Source organism: Microcaecilia unicolor, chromosome 4 (genome assembly GCF_901765095.1).
Source record: "Microcaecilia unicolor chromosome 4, aMicUni1.1, whole genome shotgun sequence".
Classification (NCBI taxonomy): Eukaryota; Metazoa; Chordata; class Amphibia; order Gymnophiona; family Siphonopidae; genus Microcaecilia; species Microcaecilia unicolor.
The window spans coordinates 160711450-160727396 of NC_044034.1; the positions used below are offsets into that span (position 1 = coordinate 160711450).

The 15947-nt window shown below is 45.5% G+C and overlaps 1 protein-coding gene across 2 annotated transcripts in view; it reads left to right on the forward strand.

The window, feature by feature from the left end:
• Positions 1–15947, forward strand: part of TTC17 (tetratricopeptide repeat domain 17) — a 194194-nt gene that overhangs the window by 164682 nt on the left and 13565 nt on the right. For both annotated transcript variants that reach the window (XM_030200804.1, XM_030200805.1), the window contains exons 21-23: positions 9963–10083; positions 14168–14327; positions 14910–14993. In XM_030200804.1, coding sequence (XP_030056664.1) covers positions 9963–10083; positions 14168–14327; positions 14910–14993 — 365 coding nt within the window. The remainder of the gene's footprint in view (positions 1–9962; positions 10084–14167; positions 14328–14909; positions 14994–15947) is intronic.

Sequence of the window (15947 nt, forward strand, 5' to 3'; positions counted from 1 at the left end):
CTATTCCAGGTACTTCCTTGTGGAAAAGAAAACGGGGGATGCGTCCCTGAACAAATATCTGGTCAAAGAAAAGTTCAGGATGCTTTCCCTGGGCACCCTTCTCCCCATGATTCAGGAAAACGATTGGCTATGCTCTCTGGACTTGAAGGACGCCTACACACACATCCCGATACTGCCAGCTCACAGACAGTATCTGCGATTTCGGCTGGGCACACGTCACTTCCAGTACTGTGTGCTACCCTTTGGGCTCGCCTCTGCGCCCAGAGTGTTCACGAAGTGCTTGGCTGTAGTAGCAGCGGCACTTCGCAGACTGGGGGTACACGTGTTCCCATATCTCGACGATTGGCTGGTAAAGAACACATCTGAGGCAGGAGCGCTACAGTCCATGCAGATGACTATTCGCCTCCTGGAGCTACTGGGGTTTGTGATAAATTATCCAAAGTCCCATCTTCTCCCAGTGCAGAAACTCAAATTCATAGGAGCTCTGCTGGATTCTCGGACGGCTCGCGCCTATCTCCCAGAGGCGAGAGCCAACAACTTGTTGTCCCTCGTCTCGCGGGTACGAGCGTCCCACCAGATCACAGCTCGGCAGATGTTGAGATTGCTGGGCCACATGGCCTCCACAGTTCATGTGACTCCCATGGCCCACCTTCACATGAGATCTGCTCAATGGACCCTAGCTTCCCAGTGGTTTCAGGCCGCTGGGGATCTAGAAGACGTGATCCACCTGTCCACGAGTTTTCTCAAATCCCTGTATTGGTGGACGATTTGGTCCAATTTGACTTTGGGACGTCCTTTCCAAATTCCTCAGCCACAAAAAGTGCTGACTACGGATGCGTCTCTCCTGGGGTGGGGAGCTCATGTCGATGGGCTGCACACCCAGGGAAGCTGGTCCCTCCAGGAATGCGATCTGCAGATCAATCTCCTGGAGTTACAAGCGGTCTGGAACGCTCTGAAGGCTTTCAGAGATCGGCTGTCCCACCAAATTATCCAAATTCAGACAGACAACCAGGTTGCCATGTATTACATCAACAAGCAGGGGGGCACCGGATCTCGCCCCCTGTGTCAGGAAGCCGTCAGCATGTGGCTCTGGGCTCGCCGTCACGGCATGGTGCTCCAAGCCACATATCTGGCAGGCGTAAACAACAGTCTGGCCGACAGGTTGAGCAGGATTATGCAACCTCACGAGTGGTCGCTCAATTCCCGAGTGGTGCGCCGGATCTTCCAAGTGTGGGGCACCCCCTTGGTAGATCTCTTTGCATCTCGAGCCAACCACAAAGTCCCTCAGTTCTGTTCCAGGCTTCAGGCCCACGGCAGACTGGCATCGGATGCCTTCCTCCTGGACTGGGGGGAGGGTCTGCTGTATGCTTATCCTCCCATACCTCTGGTGGGGAAGACTTTGTTGAAACTCAAGCAAGACCGAGGCACCATGATTCTGATTGCTCCTTTTTGGCCGCGTCAGATCTGGTTCCCTCTTCTTCTGGAGTTGTCCTCCGAAGAACCGTGGAGATTGGAGTGTTTTCCGACCCTCATCACACAGGACGAAGGGGCGCGTCTGCATCCCAGCCTCCAGTCCCTGGCTCTCACGGCCTGGATGTTGAGAGCGTAGACTTTGCCTCTTTGGGTCTGTCAGAGGGTGTCTCCTGCATCTTGCTTGCTTCCAGGAAAGATTCCACTAAGAGGAGTTACTTCTTTCTATGGAGGAGGTTTGCCATCTGGTGTGACAGCAAGGCCCTAGATCCTCGCTCTTGTCCTACACAGACCCTGCTTGAATACCTTCTGCACTTGTCTGAGTCTGGTCTCAAGACTAACTCTGTAAGGGTCCACCTTAGCGCAATCAGTACATACCATTACCGTGTGGAAGGTAAGCCGATCTCAGGACAGCCTTTAGTTGTTCGCTTCATGAGAGGTTTGCTTTTGTCAAAGCCCCCCGTCAAGCCTCCCACAGTGTCATGGGATCTCAATGTCGTTCTCACCCAGCTGATGAAACCTCTTTTTGAGCCACTGAACTCCTGCCATCTGAAGTACTTGACCTTGGAAGGTCATTTTCTTGGTGGCAGTTACTTCAGCTCGTAGAGTCAGTGAGCTTCAGGCCCTGGTAGCCCAGGCCCCTTACACCAAATTTCATCATAACAGAGTAGTCCTCCGCACTCACCCTAAATTCTTGCCAAAGGTTGTGTCTGAGTTCCATCTGAACCAGTCGATTGTCTTGCCAACATTCTTTCCCCGTCCTCATTCCTGCCCTGCTGAACGTCAGCTGCACACATTGGACTGCAAGAGAGCATTGGCCTTCTATCTGGAGCAGACACAGCCCAACAGACAGTCCGCCCAATTGTTTGTTTCTTTTGATCCCAACAGGAGGGGAGTGGCTGTGGGGAAACGCACCATATCCAATTGGCTAGCAGATTGCATTTCCTTCACTTACGCCCAGGCTGGGCTGGCTCTTGAGGGTCATGTCACGGCTCATAATGTTAGAGCCATGGCAGCGTCGGTAGCCCACTTGAAGTCAGCCACTATTGAAGAGATATGCAAAGCTGCGACGTGGTCATCTGTCCACACATTCACATCTCATTACTGCCTGCAGCAGGATACCCGACGCGACAGTCGGTTCGGGCAGTCAGTGCTTCAGAATCTGTTCGGGGTTTTGAATCCAACTCCACCCCCCTAGGCCCATGTTTATTCTGTTCCAGGCTACACTCTCAGTTAGTTGGATAAGTTGTTAGGTCAATCTCAGTTATGTCCTCGCCGTTGCGAGGCCCAATTGACCATGTTTGTTGTTTTGAGTGAGCCTGGGGGCTAGGGATACCCCATCAGTGAGAACAAGCAGCCTGCTTGTCCTCGGAGAAAGCAAATGCTACATACCTGTAGAAGGTATTCTCCGAGGACAGCAGGCTGATTGTTCTCACAAACCCGCCCGCCTCCCCTTTTGGAGTTGTGTCTTCCCTTCTCTTTGTCTTGCTACATATGAGACTGGCCGGCACGAGCCGGTTTCGGGCGGGAAGACGGCCGCGCATGCGCGGTGCACATCAGTGCGCGAGGGCTAGCAAAGGCTTTTGCTAGTGAAGATTCCGATTGGAGGGGCTGCCGTGGACGTCACCCATCAGTGAGAACAATCAGCCTGCTGTCCTCGGAGAATACCTTCTACAGGTATGTAGCATTCGCTTTTTCCCACACATGCAGGCACAATGTGGCTTACAGAAAATTAGGAAAATTACAAATTAAGAAAATGCAGTTAAAGTTGACAACAGAAAGACCAGGGAAGCAGAAGCTAACGGTGGGGGAGGATAAAGGGTATATTAATCAGCAGAGTAATTAGGGGAGTACGTTTTAACAAAGAAATAAGTCTTTAGCTTTGTCTCATTAATCCATGCTTTTGAATATGCTCTGTAATTTTGCTCTTTATAATAGTCTCTACCATTTTGCCCAGCACCGGCATCAGGCTCTCCGGTCTATAATTTCCCAGATCACCTCTGGAGCCATTTTTTAAAAATCAGTGTTAAATTGGCCACCCTCCAATCTTCCGGTACCATGCTTGATTTTAAAGATAAATTATATATTACTAACAATAGTTCTGCAAGTTCATTTTTCAATTCTGTCAGTACTCTGGGATGAATACCATCCAGTCCAGGCGATTTGCTGCTCTTCAGTTTGTCAAACTGCACCATTGCATTTTCCAGGTTTATAGAGATTTCATTCAGTTTCTCTGACTGATCAGCTTTGAATGCCATTTCTGGCACCGTTATCGCTCCCAAATCTTCCTCTGTGAAGACTGAAGCAAAGAATTCATTTAATCTCTCCACTGTGGCTTTCTATTCCCTAAGTGCCCCTTTTACCCCTTGGTCATCTAGCGGTCCAACTAATTCTTTTGCCAGCTTCTTGCTTTTAATATACTTAAAAAGTAGGTTTTGTATATTCTTACAGAAGATTATAAGTTGGACTTCTCCCACCCAGTCTCTCCTCTATTGCAGTCTCCTTGTTGAAAGGCAATCAAGGCAGTTGAGGTTCAGGCCACCATAGATTCCTTGCTGGCATTCGGCCATTGTTTCATTTCCCCAGGCTGAACAGGGACAGGGCAGATACTCGATCTACTTCATTGTCCCACAGAAAAAAGGCATCTTTCATCCGGTCTTAGATTTCAAAGGTTTAAACAGCTGCCTCCAAGTGTCCCGCTTTTGTAGCCTCAGTTAAAGCAGGAGAATTTCTCACTGTTCTCAATCTCAAGGAGGCGTACTTGCATATAGCCATATGGCCGTTGTATCAGAGGTCTCTACGTTTTGCAGTGCTCAGCTGTCACTTCCAGTCCTGGGCTTTGCCCTTTGGTTTCACCATGGCTCCAAGAATGTTTACCAAGGTTATGGTAGTAGTAGCATCTTTTCTTCAGTGCCAGGGAATCGGAGTTCACCCATATCTCGATGGCTGGCTTATTTGTGTGTTGTTCTATTTAGACAGTATGGCGGCAACAAATTGTCCATCTACTGTCATTGGGTTGGATGAACAATTTCAAGAAGAGTAGACTAACTCCATCACAGATGATGGAGTATCAGAGCGTTCTATTTGACACAGCACAGGAGAGGATCTTCTTTACTTTGCGCAGGAGGTTGAAGCTGGTTCAACAGATTGGTCTTCTTCCAGGGTCTGGGACTATGTCCATGTTCTGCGGTCAATGACTGTGGCAATGGAAGTGGCGCCATTGGAAAGGGCTCATATGCAGACCTGGCTAGAGACGCATCTACTGTATATCTTCCATCCTTGGCCCACGGTAGGCTATGTGTTGAAAAGGATCGCATTGCACCAGGGCCAAATAATATTTGTAGTCCCGGAGGCCGTGGTACATGGACTTAATTTTGACTGTTAGACAGGGGTCCTCTCCCTCTTACACAGGTATATGGCCTACTGAAGCAAGGTCTGATGCTCATGGAGGATCCGTGCCCTTTGGTCTTGTGGCTTATCTGTTGAAAGGGCTCGATTGAGATGAAAAGGTTATTCTGATTCGGTCATTGCTACTTTGCTTCAGGCTCGGAAATGATGTATATCCATAGCATATGCAAGAGTGTGAAGGATATTAGAGGGCTGGTGTTCTGAGCGCAGACTTTCTCCCATCTCTGCTCAGTTCACTCACATCCTAGCATTTGCCAAGGAAAGTCTTCAAAAGGATTGACATTGGGTTCTCTAAAAGTTCAGGTTGCAGCTTTGGCCTGTTTCAAAGGCTCACTACAAAAGACATCTCTTGTGGCTTACCTGGATATCATTCGATTCTTGTGGGAAGCAGGCCCCTTGTGGCCTCCTTTTTGTACACTGTGTCCAGAGTGGAACATTAATTTAGTCCTTCAGGCTCTTCAGAAGCCTTATTTTGAGTCACTCCAGAAGTCTTCCTTGAAATAGTTTGCGCTAAAGACAGCATTCTTAGTGGCTCTTGTCAGGATCCCTTTCTTCGCTTTTCAAAGGTGGGAGTCTCTCTGTCTGCATGGTCCCTTCCTTTCTTCCAAAAGTGGTATCGGCATTTCATCTCAACCAATCTGTGGTGCTTCCATCCTTTGCAGAGAGGATGAAGAGGCTCCGTATTCTTCCTTGAAGCTTCTTCATGTGCATAGTCTTCATTAGATATCTGGAATTCATGAATGAGTTTTGCAAATCAGACAGACTGTGCTTTTTGGTAAGCAGAGGCTTGGTCTCATGGCTTCCACACTGACATTTACTAGATGGCTGAAGGAGACTATCGCGTCAGCTTATTTGCTTGTGGGGAAGTAGGCTCCTCGGGCCTTGTGGACTCATTATACAAGGCATACAGCGACATGGTCGACGCTGCATACCTTTGCCAAGCACTAACATAGTAACATAGTAGATGACGGCAGAAAAAGACCTGCATGGTCTATCCAGTCTGCCCAAGACAAACTCATATGTGTATACCTTACCTTGAATTGAATTTGTACCTGTCCTTTTCAGGGCACAAACCATATAAGTCTGCCCAGCAGTATTTCCCGCCTCCCAACCACCAGTCCCGTCTCCCATCACCGGCTCTGGTACAGACCGTATAAGTCTGCCCTCCCCTATCCTTGCTTCCCAACCACCACCCCCTCTTCCCCCCACCTGCTCCGCCACCCAATTTCAGCTAAGCTTCTGAGGATCCATTCCTTCTGCACAGGATTCCTCTATGCATATCCCATGCATGTTTGAACTCCATTACTGTTTTCATCTCCACCACCTCCCGCGGGAGGGCATTCCAAGCGTCCACCACCCTCTTCGTGAAAAAATACTTCCTGACATCTTTCCTGAGTCTGCCCCCCTTCAATCTCATTTCATGTCCTCTCGTTCTACCACCTTCCCATCTCCGGAAAAGATTCGTTTGCGGATTAATACCTTTCAAATATTTGAACGTCTGTATCATATCACCCCTGTTCCTCCTTTCCTCCAGGGTGTACATGTTCAGGTCAGCAAGCCTCTCTTCATACGTCTTGGAACATAAATCCCATACCATCCTCGTAGCTTTTCTTTGCACCGCTTCCATTTTTTTAACATCCTTCGCAAGATACGGCCTCCAAAACTGAACACAATACTCCAGGTGGGGCCTCACCAACGTCTTATACAGGGGCATTAAAACCTCCTTTCTTCTGCTGGTCACTCCTCTCTCTATACAGCCTAGCAATCTTCTAGCTACGGCCACCGCCTTGTCGCACTGTTTCGTCGCCTTCAGGTCCTCAGATACTATCACCCCAAGATCCCTCTCCCCATCCGTGCCTATCAGACTCTCCCCGCCTAACACATACGTCTCCCTTGGATTTCTACTCCCTAAGTGCATCACTTTGCATTTCTTCGCATTGAATTTTAATTGCCAAACGTTAGACCATTCTTCTAGCTTCTTCAGATCTTTTTTCATGTTTTCCACTCCCTCCGGGGTGTCCACTCTGTTGGAAATCTTGATGTCATCCGCAAAAAGGCAAACTTTACTTTGTAACCCTTCGGCTATGTCACTCACAAATATATTGAACAGAATCGGCCCCAGCACCGATCCCTGAGGCACTCCACTACTCACCTTTCCCTCCTCCGAGCGAACTCCATTTACCACCACCCTCTGGCGTCTGTCCGTCAACCAGTTCCTAATCCAGTTCACCACTTTGGGTCCTATCTTCAGGCTGTCTAGTTTATTTAAGAGCCTCCTGTGGGGAACCGTGTCAAAAGCCTTGCTGAAATCTAAGTAGATGACGTCCATAGCACGTCCTTGATTTAATTCTCCTGTCACCCAGTCAAAGAATTCAATGAGATTCGTTTGGCACGATTTCCCTTTGGTGAAACCATGTTGTCTCGGATCTTGCAACTTATTGGCTTCCAGGAAATTCACTATCCTTTCCTTCAGCATGGCTTCCATTACTTTTCCAATAACCGAAGTGAGGCTTACCGGCCTGTAGTTTCCAGCTTCTTCCCTATCCCCACTTTTGTGAAGAGGGACCACCTCCGCCATTCTCCAATCCCTCGGAACCTCTCCCGTCTCCAAGAATTTATTAAACAAGTCTTTAAGAGGACCCGCCAGAACCTCTCTGAGCTCCCTCAGTATTCTGGGGTGGATCCCGTCCGGCCCCACGGCTTTGTCCACCTTTAGCTTTCCAAGTTGTTGATACACACTCTCTTCTGTGAACGGTGCTCTATCCACCTCATTCTCAGGTGTACTTTTGCCAGTCCCTCTCGGTCCTTCCCGAGGGTTTTCTTCAGTGAAAACAGAACAAAAGTATCTATTTAGCAAATTGGCTTTTTCTTCATCATTTTCTACATAGCGTTTTGTTGTATCTTTTAGTCTCACAATTCCCTTTATAGTCTTTCTCCTTTCACTAATATACCTGAAGAAGTTTTTGTCTCCCCTCCTTACATTTCTAGCCATTTGTTCTTCCGCTTGCGCCTTCGCCAGACGTACCTCTCTCTTGGCTTCTTTCAGTTTCATCCGGTATTCCTCCCCGTGTTCCTCCTCTTGAGATTTTCTATATTTCTGGAACGCTAACTCTTTAATCTTTATTTTCTCAGCCACTTGCTTTGAGAACCATATTGGTTTCCTTTTTCTCTTGCTTTTATTTACTCTCCTTACATAAAGGTCTGTGGCCCTGTTTATTACTTCTTTTAGCCTGGACCACTGTCCTTCCACTTCTCGTATGTCCTCCCAGCCCATCAGCTCCTTCCTCAGGTATTCTCCCATTTTGTTAAAGTCAGCTCGCTTGAAATCCAGGACTTTGAGTTTAGAGTGGCCGCCATCCACATGAGCCGTTACATCAAAACAAACCGTTTGATGGTCACTGTTTCCCAGGTGTGCAGCCACTCGGACATTTGACACACTATCCCCATTTGTGAGCACCAGATCCAACGTGGCTCCCTCCCTCGTGGGTTCGTTCACCATTTGTCTGAGCAGAGCACTACACGGTGGATGTTGCCTTGCATTCGTAAGCCAGTTTTGGGGTTTAAGCCTTCAAGGCAGCAGAAGTGCCAAGATCCCACTCAGTCTAGGGATTGCTTTTGAACGTCCCACAGATTACTGAATAGTGGGAAGCATGTAATAAAAGGAGAAATTAGATCTTAACTGATGGTATTATTTCCATTAATCCTTTCCAATATCCCAGAGGCCTGCCTGAGGTTTCTGAGATGTTTAGTCGGGGCAAAGTAATGGTCAAATAATGACTGTCACCTTACATGGTGCTTCCTACTCAGTAGTAACCTGAGGAAATACTTCTTCATGGAAAAGGTGGTGAATTCGTGGAATGGCCTCCCGATGGAAGTGGTGGCAATGAAAACAGTATCTGAATTAAATAGAGCTTGGGACAACTACGTAGGATCTCTAAGGGAGTGATAGGGAGACAGATGGCATGGATGGGCAGACTGGATAGGCCATATGGTCTTTACCTACCTCCATTTTTCTATGCTCCTATGTCTTCTGTACAAGTTATCCAGAGATGAGAGATCACACATGTTTGTTCATCTGGTTAGCTTTAGGTTAGCAAATTTAAGGTTGTTTATTCTGAGTTGTGGTTTTTTTTTGTTTTTTTTTTTTTGTTTTTTTTACAGCATGTCTAAGTGAATACTGAGGAGCTAGACAGGATGCCAAGAGAGATGTTGCTCAGTTTTCAGTTCTCTGTCTCCACCTGTTGGTTGATAGACACAACTATCCCATAGATTCTGGTATAGTGGGAAGGACTAATGCAGTGGTTCCCAAACCTGGTCCTGGAGGCATCCCAGCCAGTCAGGTTTTCAGGATATCCACAATGAATATTCATGTGAGAGCATGTACTGCCTCCACCTCATGCAAATCTCTCTCATGAATGTTCATTTTGGATATCCTGAAAACCTGACTGGCTGGGATACCTGCAGGATCAGGTTTGGGAACCACTGGACTAATGGAAACAAAATTCGGGTAAGACCTAATTTCTCCTTCAGTACAGCTATTTACTGTTCACTCATGTTTGCTTTGAAATGGAAGTCTGCTGCAGACATGTGCTAAAGGAAAAGAATGTTGAATGTCATTAAAGTGAACTTCTAAATTAAATGAGATATAATTATGTCATATGACATCACTAGTTAGCAAAAAGCCACCTTCCATGGATTACTTGGATTAAATAATTAAATGTTGTCTAAAATGTCGAAAGATTAAAATTAATTTAATTTAATTGCACTAGTTCTAATGTTCTTATGTTCCTCTCTAAACATGATTACAGCCTAAGGGGTAAGCAGGTATCCTTTGAAATGAAGCAGGATCAGCTTGAGTTGAGGTCATTTCCAGGGGAAATTTTTGTAAACAGACAGCACCCGAAAGACTGCATGGCAATAACATGTCCTTCTGGACAAGATAAACAGGGATAGTTTCTGGTGTGAGTGACTTATTTGAATTTATATCTCCTGGGGATGGAGAGGAGATGAAAAAGGACAGAGTAATGATCAGACAAATGTTTAACTGAAAGGAGACAACTTGATTACTGCACTTTCCTTTGCAGGTAAAAAGCCCGACTACCGCAGCCTGGGTTGGCCCAGTCCTGATGAGTGTTTAAAACTCCACAGGGTGGAGCTCTCTACAGTGGCCAGCACTTGGCTTGGAGTGTCCGCTAAGAATATTGAGTAAGTATCCTTCACATAACTGACACCTTCATGGATCCAACAGGAAAGAGGGTGTGAGTTTGAGACCCACATAGGTATTTTCAGATCTGGACCATTTGAACTGCTGAAACTCTGCCCTACAGAATAGAAGATTGTATTTGCATAAAGAATCGAACCTGAATGGAAACCTCAGCTGCTTTTGAATGTGTTTTTTGCCCTGAGCACTCAGAAGCTCATTTACCTATAGTCCACCTCCTCGGTGATTTATGCCATACATGGTCCAGCAGTTGAAGAGCAATAGAGTAATTCCCAGAGCTGCATGGTACTGTCACCTGGTGGGATCTGATAGTTGTATGAACTGCAGAGGAATGGGCTGATGGGAACTATTGGCACTGCTCTATGCTGTCTTGCGTCAACTTCGAAATCTAGACGTTTGCTTTGGAAGCTTAAGAAGGTAATTTTATAAATCTTGTTACTACTATAGAGCCTGTTTTACACATGGAAAATGGCTTTTATGAAATTGTGCCAGTTCATATGCATGTTGAAAATACATGCATAGAAACTGTGTGGCTCCTTTTACACAATCTGCAAATAGGCGTACTCAGGGGTGGAGCAGAGGTGGGGTCTTAACACCTTTTCTAGAGCAGGTGAAATTTGTGCATGTAAATTTGTGGTATTGGGACTAACTCTATGTTGGGATTTTTTTCCCAAATTTTCTTGACCCTTAATCAAGAGAAAATATTATTTAAGTTCATGCACTTCCAGGATTACTAAGGTCTTTAAAGGAATATCCCTAATCACACTCTCTCCAAAGGAAATCATGGTATGGGCCATAAAGTGACCTGATTTGAATTAGGAACTGGTTGAATGGAAGATGACAGAGGGTAGTGGTAAATTAAGCTCAGCAATACAACCACAACTTTCTGCAACACTAGGCTGTAACTGCAACGCACCATTATAATATCAATTAACTGATAAATGTATGTCACTTTGAACCAACACTTGTTTTTTGGATAATAGTGGGATATAAGAACAGATGGATATCTAGATAGATAAATAAATTCTGAGGAAAAAGATATTACCAGTGGTGTGCTGCAAGGTTTGGTTTTCAAGACTGTCATTTTTAACATTTTTGTAAGTGATATTGCTGAAGGGCTGTCTGGTAAGGTTTGCCTCTTTGTGGATGATGCCAAAATCTGCAATAGAGTAGACTTCCCTGATGTTGTGGATAACATGAGAAAGGACTTACGAAAGCTACAGAAATGATCTAGAATGTGGCAGCTAAGATTTAATACTAAAAAATGCAGAGTCATGCATTTGGGTTGCATAAACTCAAGGGAATGGCACAGTTTAGGGGGTGAAGAACATTATACGAGGACAAGCAAGCTTACCATTCTCCCAGGTGGGTAGATGATCCGCATTGCCCGAGAATCGGCAAATCATCCAGCTAAAGAAAAAATTTGAAAGCCTTCTAGGGTGCGTGCCGCGTCTCACCGCACATGCAGAGAGCGCCTTCCCGACCATGGCGTACCTGCATCTTCTCAGTTTCTTCTTTTCTGTGAGAGGCAGCAGCTGTGTAGTGTGTTGCTCCTCACACGCCCGAGAAGAGCCTTTACCGCGTTTTTGGCGCTGTTTTTTTTAACTTTCTGTATTCATTTTCTTTCATTATTTAAAAACAAAAATGAGTTTTCCCTTATCTTAGTTTTTTTGTTCCTGCTTATAGGTTTTCTTTGTTGGTCATTGCGGGCCCTCTTTTAGGTCTTCTCGAATGGTTATACAATTTTTATGCCTTTTCCTTTTTTTCAGGCACAATAGTGACCTTTGATTTTACAGGAGCCATTTTCCCTTCCATGTCATTGAAGACTCCCAGTGACTTAAAGCGTTGCTTCCGGTGCAACTGTACCATCTCGGGTACTGATACACATTCTTGGTGTATTCAGTGCCTCGGGCCCGAGTGTAGATCGGCAAATTGTGTTCTTTGTCTTCGTATGAAGAAAAGGACACTAATTTTCTGAGAAACTCAACGCGAAAAACTTTTGGAGTTTGGTCTGGCTCTTCGACGTCTGCATCGAGGTCAGCATCGACATTGAAGGAAGCATCGGGAGTCGAGGTAGGAGTGGCTACTAAGAGACCCAGAGAAACTGGGATCAGTGAGGCATCGAGTAGGTCTCCACCTGCCTCGAGGCTTCCTGCTGTGCAGGCCCCCTGGGATCTCTGCTCAAGATATAGCAATGTACAGACTCTCATGGCTGCGTGTGTCAGATCTGGACCATTCGGTCCAGCAGAAAATGGCGGATGCCCCTTGCTGGGGGGATAATCTTTTCAGAAAAGGTTGAAGAGGTCGCTGACCAGATCAAAAAGCACACTGAGGCTATGTCTTCTCTGTCCCACTGGACATCTTCTGCTGCCACCTCCTCATCCAGGAGGTATTTTGGTAGGTGCGGAGTTCTTCCTTTTTCCTTCTCTAGGCATAGGTACGCTCCTGCGGCTCGCCAGCCTGCTCAGGCTCAGCCCCAGCGTGCTTGTTCTTGTCAATAGCTTGCACCCAAGGCCCCTGCTGCTCCCCAGCGAAAGCAAGGGATGAGCCTTTGACGCTCCAGCAAAGCATAGCTGCTATAAAAGTGTCTATGACGGACGACTTGCCAGTTGGAGGGAGGCTAAAATTTTTTCACCAAAGGTGGCCTCTCATAACCTCCGACCAGTGGGTTCTTCAAATAGTCCGGTTAGGATACATCCTCAATTTGTTGTCCAAACCTCCAGATTGCCTACCGAGATCTCAATATGTATACTGTGGAGGAAAGAGGGGAGATATTCTAGACATTTAACTACCTACGTGGCATAAATGCACAGGAGCTGAGCCTTTCAGTTGAGAGGGGGCAAAGGATGATGGTGAAAGGAGATAGAAGTAACCAGAGGAAATACTTCACAGAAAGGCTGGTGAATTCATGGCATTGACTTCCAGTGGAAGTGGTGGCAACGAAAACAGTGTCTGAATTCAAGAGATCTAGGGACAAGTGCATAGAATCTGTAAGGGAGTGATAGGGAGAGTAGGTGGCATGCATGGGCAGACTGGCTAGGCCATATGGTCTTTATCTGCCTATATTTTTCTCTGTTTATAAAATAAGTGCCTTTTTGGATTTCTCACATAAGCATCTTAGGTGCATTAGGTAGATGATGTAATTGAACTACAGGGAAGTGAGTCTTATAAAAAGGTAGGGGGGGGGGACTTTGGGAAGGGATAATCATAAGAAGAAAAAGTTCCCAGAAAAAGAAAACAGTGTAGACCCATAATGTATATTGCATTTCATTTTTCTCTTTGATCTACTCTTTGCTTTTGCTACTGTGAGAAAAGGAAACTTCTTGGTTAGAGGACTAGGTTTATTTCAATTTGTTGCATCCATATTTGTTATATTCTTTTGTTTTAGTCATTCAGTTTCAGAGGAAATTCAAAGATCATTGTGATGTCTTTGCATTTCCTCTGAAATTGAATGACTAAAACAAAATGATATCACTAACATTGCTGCACTGGGACAGTTGCATCACCAGCATTGCCACCCCGGTATCGCTGACACTGCCACCCCTGTGAGTGGTGTTTGAACCCAGCACCACCAATATGGCTCTTCCTATGGTAATGCTGTTGTGGAAGTCTCACTTACATGGTATCACCAGCACTAAAACTAGTGCTTCCGGTGGATGTTGCATCTAGTCAGTCTTCTATCATAAGAGGTTCATCATTTGAAAATTGATCTGTTTATGGTATTGTAGTTTCTAAAGTGAAAATAGCCTCTGAGCTCTCTAGAAAGGATATTTGAGTGAACATGAAAATAACTGTGGTGCTGACCCAAGACTGTATAAAGGGGAGGGGTGTGATTCGCTTCTTTGATGTTAGATATATACCATTGTTACTAGACCAAGCTTTCATGATTTTTTTTGCCTTATCTACAAAGAAAGTTTAAGTGAAACTTATTGGGCCTTATTCAATAAAGATTCCTTTTCTGTATTCATTTGCGAATAAGATCCATCACGTTTCAGAAACAATCTTTTCAAACTATAAAAGCCTTCTCTTCCTGTACTAAAAGTGTCTTTCTTTTTGTTTACTTTCTAGTATTACAGAGCACATAGATTTTGTGACACAGCTGCAGGAACCGAGTATAGAACCTCTGTGTAACGCCAACTTAGCTGCCAGTATGCACACACTAGACCACCTGTATGGAGTCTCCAATCGGGCTAATATACACTACACTGGGGAAAGCCAGCTGAAAGAGGTGCACATACTTTTATTGTCTGAAATAATGCTGCAGCTTCTCATCAGTTTTCTAAGAAAGCTAACTCCTTAATGGGTAGCAGCAGACTGGCGGTACTAAACCCTGAAATCCAAGCTTCACAGATTATATAGATGACTTCTGCTTAAGACTGGTAGGGGGGGGGGGGTGGAGGAGGGGCTAGTGAGCAGTTTGGTAGGTAGTGTCATTTATTGCTGTGAGGGATTTAATATACATATGGTGATATGTTGGTTTTGTATTGTACCTAACTTAGAACTTACTGCAAAGCATGCTATCAAATGAAATAAACGGTGAAGCAGTATATTCTCTATTGTGCTTCCCCCTTTAAGGACTTTTCTGATGTGGCCTTTGCTAGCCATACTGGTGATCTCTGTGCCCGCAGGAGCTGGCTAGGACGCAGGTCATATCTGACCCTTCCTTTTTAAGGGACTCTTACCAGCCATAAAATTAAATAGAGAGATTAACTTGGCTGAATTTTGAAAGCAGGGACCTTCAGATTGGGAGGAGAAAAAAAAGATCCAATTCCACTAGGGTTGTTTATGCCATATCTTTATCTTTCTTCAGGTCTTGCAGAATCTTGGAAAAGACAAACACCCCCCACAATCCTTTGAACAAGTTGGAACCCGTATAGCCAAGGTTTTGGAAAAGGTACATGTATGAGGGACAGTGCAATAAATGCCAGTGTGTTGAGGAGGTCAGCACGGACAAGTCACATTTCTGCTCTGTTTTTGCACTGGCAGCAGTGCCTAGATTTAGGGAAGTAGCCTTTTAAATTAGAGGCCCAGCAAAACAAGGGGAAAGGGAGGGTTGAGAAAGTTTTCACACTCTGAAGTTCATGATCTCTGGCTTGGAGCAGTTTCTGTTAATAGAAAGACAGGGTATCTTTTGTGGCACAGACTCTTTGAGTTCCAATAAAGGAAACTTCTTTCTGTAAGTTAGGAATTGGAAGTTCTTGAACCTGTGGTCTCTTCTGTGAACCCCCTTCCTTACAGGCAACAGGTTTCTAAGAAGAAGTAATATGTTCTTTCTTATTATGACTTATCAGTTACAAAAGCAGAGAGAATAGGAAAAGCTGTGCATTCCATTGTGGTACCTTATCCTATATAATAAAACGCTCCTCCAACATTCTGAAGCTGACTGCATGGCTGAGGCATTTCTGCTCTCTATATCCATCTCCTGAATTGACATCACGTACTTCCAGGTTCAGTGACCAACCACACAAGGTTTCTCGGCTTCAGAATGTTGGAGGTGCATTCTATTAAATAGGATTGGTCAGTTCCTTGAAGCACAGCCAGAGCTCAGCATCCTGCACAGTAACGCTCAGACACCAGAGAGAGAGGGGGGGGGGGGGGCTGACACCAGAGGGAGGGAGGGAGGGGGGGCCTGACACCAGAGAGGGGGGGGAGGTATCTCTGTCACACACACACTCTCTCTCTCTCTCTCACACTCTCTCTCTCACAGTCAATGTCTTTCTTTCTTTCTTTCTTTCTTTCTCTCTCTCTCTCTCTCTCTCACAGTCAGTCTTTCTTTTTCTCTCTCTCTCTCTCTCACAGTCAATGTCTTTCTTTCTTTCTTTCTCTCTCTCTCTCACAGTCAATGTCT